General features: G+C 40.1%; 1 protein-coding gene across 2 annotated transcripts in view; it reads right to left on the bottom strand.

Moving 5' to 3' along the window:
• Positions 1 to 6,120, bottom strand: part of PPP4R3A (protein phosphatase 4 regulatory subunit 3A) — a 77,704-nt gene that overhangs the window by 57,515 nt on the left and 14,069 nt on the right. The window contains exon 2 of one of the 2 annotated variants that reach the window (XM_019518654.1): positions 2,001 to 2,056. The exons of the other annotated variant lie outside the window; for it this stretch is intronic. Coding sequence (XP_019374199.1) covers positions 2,001 to 2,056 — 56 coding nt within the window. The remainder of the gene's footprint in view (positions 1 to 2,000; positions 2,057 to 6,120) is intronic. 2 annotated transcript variants of the gene reach the window in all.

Below are 6,120 nucleotides of genomic sequence, written 5' to 3'. Positions count from 1 at the left end.
ACTTGCTCGGGGGGGGGGGGGGGGAGGACACTGGTGGTAATTCCGCTACAGAAACCACATGGAAAGGATTATCATTTCCTATTAGAGTAGTAGGGAGACCCAGGATAGCTTTGGTATCTGTTACAAGTGCCCCATTACATTTCGTTTTTCAGAGCTAAGAGACATGAAAATAATCCTAAATAGAGATGTTCACCCCCAATTAAAATACATGTATTATGGCTTTTGTCACCATGTATAAGTACAATCTAAAGTAAAAGCTAATTTCTGCTTTCTGTTTCTAGACCAACCCCCCCAAAACAACAACAAAAAACAAAATAAGAAATTTCATTAGATTTCATTTAGTGAGGTTGTTTCAAATTTCAAGTCTACACTGACATTGTGGGACCTGAATGTCAGACAGCAAGGCCAATCGATGCTCCTCTTAAGTCTATGTACAACCAGCTTGATGAATGACAGACACTCCCAACCGTGAAAGCTAGAACTGAAGCCTAGATGATTTATTCTAGGGCATCAATATTTGTCTAACTGCCGTTATGCCAGGAATCTCTGTTCATGCTGAATCTATTACGGTTGAGATGGATACGATAATTCATTTGCTAAAAGCAGATCTAGGCCGCAGAATGACTCTACTCATGTAGATCAGCAGTAGAGATGTAAGGTAGACAGCTGACAGTATGGCAAATTTCTCAAAATTTCTCAGGTCCTACATCAATGAAAAAGCAATACATATAGATTCTGACTCTCCCCAGGTTGAGTGAGTTGCTATAGTGCACAGCTCGGCAGCTTCAGAAAAGGAAAAAAAGCAGAGATAACCAAGTGTACCTCTATTCACTACAGGAAACTGAAAAAAGCTGCAATGAATACTACACAAAAAACGGCTCTCTTAATGAATACTGATCCAGTTGGAGGAAAAAAGAGAGGTAGAGGGGGCATCAGGTTGTAACCATAAGAATTCAGAAGTAAGCTTTCCCCCCCTAGAGGTTTGGAATCTAATTCTTATTCTATAGGAAGGAAGGAAGATCTTTGAAAGAAAAAAAAAATCTATTCAAATAAGCTGAACATTTACAAACATTCTGAACTCTTTTTTTTTTTGCCCCTAAAAATTTCTAAACGTTTATTAAAAGAGAGTAAAGCTTATATATAATTTTACAGGCATCTTTGCTCAGATAACACGATATATTACTGAGGCTTTCTAACACTCTCTCAACCATTGTTAAAATTATTTTCTAATCAGCTTTATTCATACAAACCAACTTTAACATAAGATCTAGAGGCCATCTACATTGTGCTATAAATGTGCTTTCTAACAAGACACCCAAATTCTATGTTACTGCACTTTTCACTGAAGTGCTCCCCAAGCTAGCAATGCAGACTACTTACAGGCAAAAGAGCAGTCAACTCCAGAATTGCAACAAAAAAAAAAGCAGGCATTAATATTTCTAGCTGTTTGGAAAGCTATGACATGTTCTGAACACTGCCTCATAAAACTTTAAAACATCTTCCACCAAGAAAATGGAAATTTACATATACATACAGTACTTTAAACTAAAAAAAATGTGTTTATATAAAGGGGAGGCAGGGTGGAGGAGGAAACAACTCATCAAGTTACCTGAAATAGATTCAGTTTCAAAAAATAATTTTAAAGAATTTCAGGTACGCTAGTAGCCCCTGCTAATTTATGTTTTACAATCATATTTTCTTATTTTTCCAGATATTTCTCTTTTGTTACTATATAAAATACACAAATATTAATGGGGAACTGATTATACAAAAGCAGTGAAATTTACCACATACAAAATACTAGAAAATGCACAAAACAACTAAAAGAAAGAAAAAGAAAAGAATTTCTCTGATGATATTGCAGAGAAACACACTGTCACTTGCAGTAAGAAGACTATAAAAAAAAAAAAAAAAAAACAAACTCCTTTAAGATGACTTTTCCTTTTTAAGAAAGAAGAAAAAAAAAGGAGGCAAAGTAAAATAAAAGCTAATATGTTTACCTGTTGCTTCTGGTACGCAGTGTTTGGATTAATTTTGGACTCCAAAAGAAGAGAACCTGATGGAAAGGAAAAAAAAGAAAAAGAGAAAGATCTATTTTTACTTCTACAGTGATATCATGATTTCAAAATCTGATTAGGAACCAAAGTTGTCTTTGATCACTGAACCATTCAGAACAGATCCAGGACTACGTTCAGAACTAAATTCCTCATTCTGCACACATATGCTTCAATTTGCTCTCTTGGGTAGTTTCTCCCACTTTAGAGAGACTCCTTACGCAAATTAAAGAACATGCTAAAGTGTTTGCAGGATTGGGGCTTCAAGGCAGAAACTTCTCTGCAGTACTGTCCATCATCTATTAAATTCAAGGGGCAGTGGAAAAGAGAGCTAAACCACTGGAGGGTTATACCTGCCTCGCTCACTCTCTACCCCTGCTCCCACCTGACCCCCATCCCCACTCCTTCTGCAGAGACAACACAATTACACAGTGCATACAGTGCCTAAAAAGCTGCTTCTGCAGCTGGAAAACTGCCATTTAGGCGCATAAAGTAAACCAGAATTTTAGATTTTAAACTTCTGACTCCACTATTCCTTCAACAAACAGTTATGGGTGGGGTTATCAAAATGAAACAAAACAAAACTACCCCCCCTCCCCAAAAAAAAACAACAAAAAACCCCCAACAAACCAAACCAAACCAAACAACCAAGCAGTTCTAAACTGGAGTTCACGCAGCACTTAATGTTCTGCTAAAAGGTGATGGTCACATGGTACTGGCTCTCTCCTTGTTTCCAACTCATAAGAAAAGCTAAAGACTAACAAGAATGCCTTGATACTGCCTCCCCTGGAAACAGTTACAGTAGATGCTACAAGACTGATATTACCAATCAGAGATATACTACACAACTGCAATAAAATCCAGAAATCAAGATACAGAAATGCACAGTTAAGGTACCTATAACAACAAGGCAGAGTTAGTTGTTTGGACTTGAGATTACAAAACCAGTAAACTGAGAATTGAAGTTAATGGTTGTTTTAGGCATGACTACACGACCAGCATTTTCTAGCCTTAAATGGCATGTATGTACTCTCAATCTTAACTACACTCTAAGGAAATCTTTAATACAGATTTTTGTCTGGGAATTGAAGAGACTTAAAGAAAAATGAAAACTCTTCCATCTATTTTAGTGTAAAAATCAGAAATTAAGATAAGCAGCAACTCACCATTAATAAAATGAATCTGAAAAAGGATACCAATTCCAATTATCATTCCTGACTAATGGTGGAAGCCACCTTGATGAAATCATCTTAGGAAGCTAGTTTTCAGTATGTGAAGACTGCATTGTATTATAAATTTATACCAAAGAGTTAACAGTTGACAAAGCCTTCCTAAAAAATCCTATGCTTGTTTCTTCTGTAATCAGGCACAAATCATGGATCCAAAAATCCATAATTGTCTAAGGCGAAGTGCCACTGACTTCAATAGACAAATTCTGAATAAGGACTGAATAATCAGAATTCATCCCATTTTCAATAACAGGGTTAATATCAGCAAAATAAAAAGCCCCATAATATTAACTCCTCCATGTTAAGAGTGCTTACCTTAAACATCTGAATTATTATAAAAGCTTTACAATTCAAAGCTTTTTAAAATATGTTTAGTACTGTTTTGAATATATAAAAATGTTCATTACAAATGTGTTGAAAAAGATAACATTGTTTCTGTCTCCTTTACTTTTCTGCTACTACATTACTGCTTCTGAACTCCAAAACTTATGATGAAGATTTTGCACTTGCCTTGCGACATCTAAAAACCTTTTCTGTTCGGAATTACGGATCAATGATGGCTCTCCATGTACCATGATGCTATGCTGTGCTGTATAACACTCTTTAATTAAGATGCTGACAAAGAAAATGAGAAGTGGATTTTCAAATATTTTAAAAAAAGTTCTAAATTCAATTACCACACTGAAGTTCACAATATAATCATGAACTTTTCTCTTCAGAAACTCCACAGGGTATGTTACTATTCTGTCAGTTAATCATCTCTGTTAACCCAGTTCTTTCTGCAAAAATATGAACAACCACAGATGGCTTGAGATGATCCTGTCACTGGTTCTTCTAAACTAACACCCACTGAACTGAGACATCTTTTTTTCCCCACTTCTTTTCCACTTAACTGATAGCAAAACCAAATGTATAGCAAAAATGAAAAACCAAAATACACACAGAACTATATTCAGGAATAGCTGAATATTCCTGAATACACTCCATGTGTAAATATTTATTCCAGTAGAAAGAATTCCTGGTTCCCATTTCACTTCATCTAAAATTAAAAAAAAGAAGAACAAGGAATACTTCATTATGGAATAAGTGTTTACACAAAGTAATTCAGGGACTGCTATTCCTGAATAGCACTATACGTAAATAAGCCTGTAATCCTTTCAACCAACTCTGATATGTCAATCTAGGATTTTGATTCAGATTACTACTACTACTTACAGTACTTGCCTCATATACTTAAATAGTGGCACCAGTAAAGGAACCAATGAGGAAGAATTTAACTATAAAGACAGCCTGCATATTTACCATGGTAAATAGCACAGAGAAAAATGAAAGTTGAAGTACAAAAAGAGCTGAATAGTATTACAATAAACTCTTAAGGTGTATCCACACATGCAGGCATGTGTGCTTGCAGCAGCTCAAACAGGAGCAGCAAATTTGAGCCAGGGATTTTTGCCTCAGCGCACATGCCTGGACGTGCACTTTGGTGTGGGGCAAATTGTGCCACTTGGGGCAAAATAACCCTGCCCAGCTCCTCCAAGATCTGCAGCCAGGGGAGCTAGAGCCTGGGGCCAGCACATGTGCAATATAAAAACTTGCCCATGCAAGCAGTTCAGGGCTACTTGCCCTCAGGAGCTTGTGATGCCCAGCCATTTGGTATCTGGGAACTAGGTCTCTCCTGGGGAGAAGGGCTGCAACCAGGGCAACTGCCCCAGACCCTAGAGACAGGCGGGGCGACTGCAGTGACTCTGCACTGCCACCAACTTCACATCCAGCCACTCGGCACCCCCTCCCCACCCACCCACCAGCTTGAGTCCAGAGACGGGGCCCCATACAGGCTGATTTGCCCCGGGCCCTGCACGGATCATCTCTACTGGGGACACTACCCCTCGTGCCAGTCAGACTGCTGAAGCAGCCCTGACCTGGAGTGGCCCCAGCTCATTGTACTGCAGCAGTCTGGCAGTGGGGGCTGCTGCCTGGGTGTGAGCTGCTGCCACCTGCGACAGCATCTGCCCCCTTTGACCTGCGGCCCTCATGGTTGCATGCCTGCCAGACCTGGATGGGGTGCCCCCGCTCTGCCATCTGGGCGGCTATTGCTCAGAAGATGCGCTCTTTGCAGTGGCCCACTCTGAAGTGTATCCTCTTGGCCCCAAATTGTCAACAGGTCAGCCACCTCGTCTGCCTGCCAGCTGGGTCCCCACTGCTGGCCCTGGACAGACTCCTCTGCCTGGGTCTTGCCATTTGTCTCACCAGAAGAGATCCTGGTGTTCCCTATTTAAAAACTGCAAATTCTCTGATAAGAAACTCAAATTATCTCATTAAAATACCCAAAATAGTGTTCTTTCATTATTAAAATGAAATTCCATTATACACAGAGATCAGTTGGGCAAAGGTTTATTAATATATTTACAAGTTTAAAGCAATTTGGAAGCCTACCAGTGCCTCTATCATCATAATAAAATAGATTCTAAATAGAATATACACTTTGGCTTTTTTGCCATAGACAAGTCAGAGCCGCCCCATCCCCTTTGCTTACCAAGATGTGCAGCGCTGAGCAGCACAGCTATGCCAGTGCCTTGCCCCTCACTCTCAACCCACAGTCTGCCCCCGCCTCAGTCCCTTCACTCCTGACCCACAGGGCCAGGTAAGGGGGTGAGGGGTTTGTGGAGTTGGCTTGGGGGTGTGAGGTTTGTGGAGGTGGCTTGGGGGTGTGAAGTTTGTGGGTGGATTGTGGAGGGGGGTATGGGTGTGGGGGGCCATATGGAGGGGCTAAGGAAGGGTGGTTCCCCTGGTCCCAGCAGGGCGTGGCCCACATGTACAGCTCATAGGCTGCCCCCAGA

The sequence above is a fragment of the Gavialis gangeticus genome, unplaced genomic scaffold, assembly GCF_001723915.1.
Source record: "Gavialis gangeticus isolate Ggan-Ray unplaced genomic scaffold, GavGan_comp1, whole genome shotgun sequence".
NCBI lineage: Eukaryota > Metazoa > Chordata > Crocodylia > Gavialidae > Gavialis > Gavialis gangeticus.
Note: the sequence above shows the minus strand (reverse complement) of the source record. Positions and strands in the feature narration are given on the sequence as shown.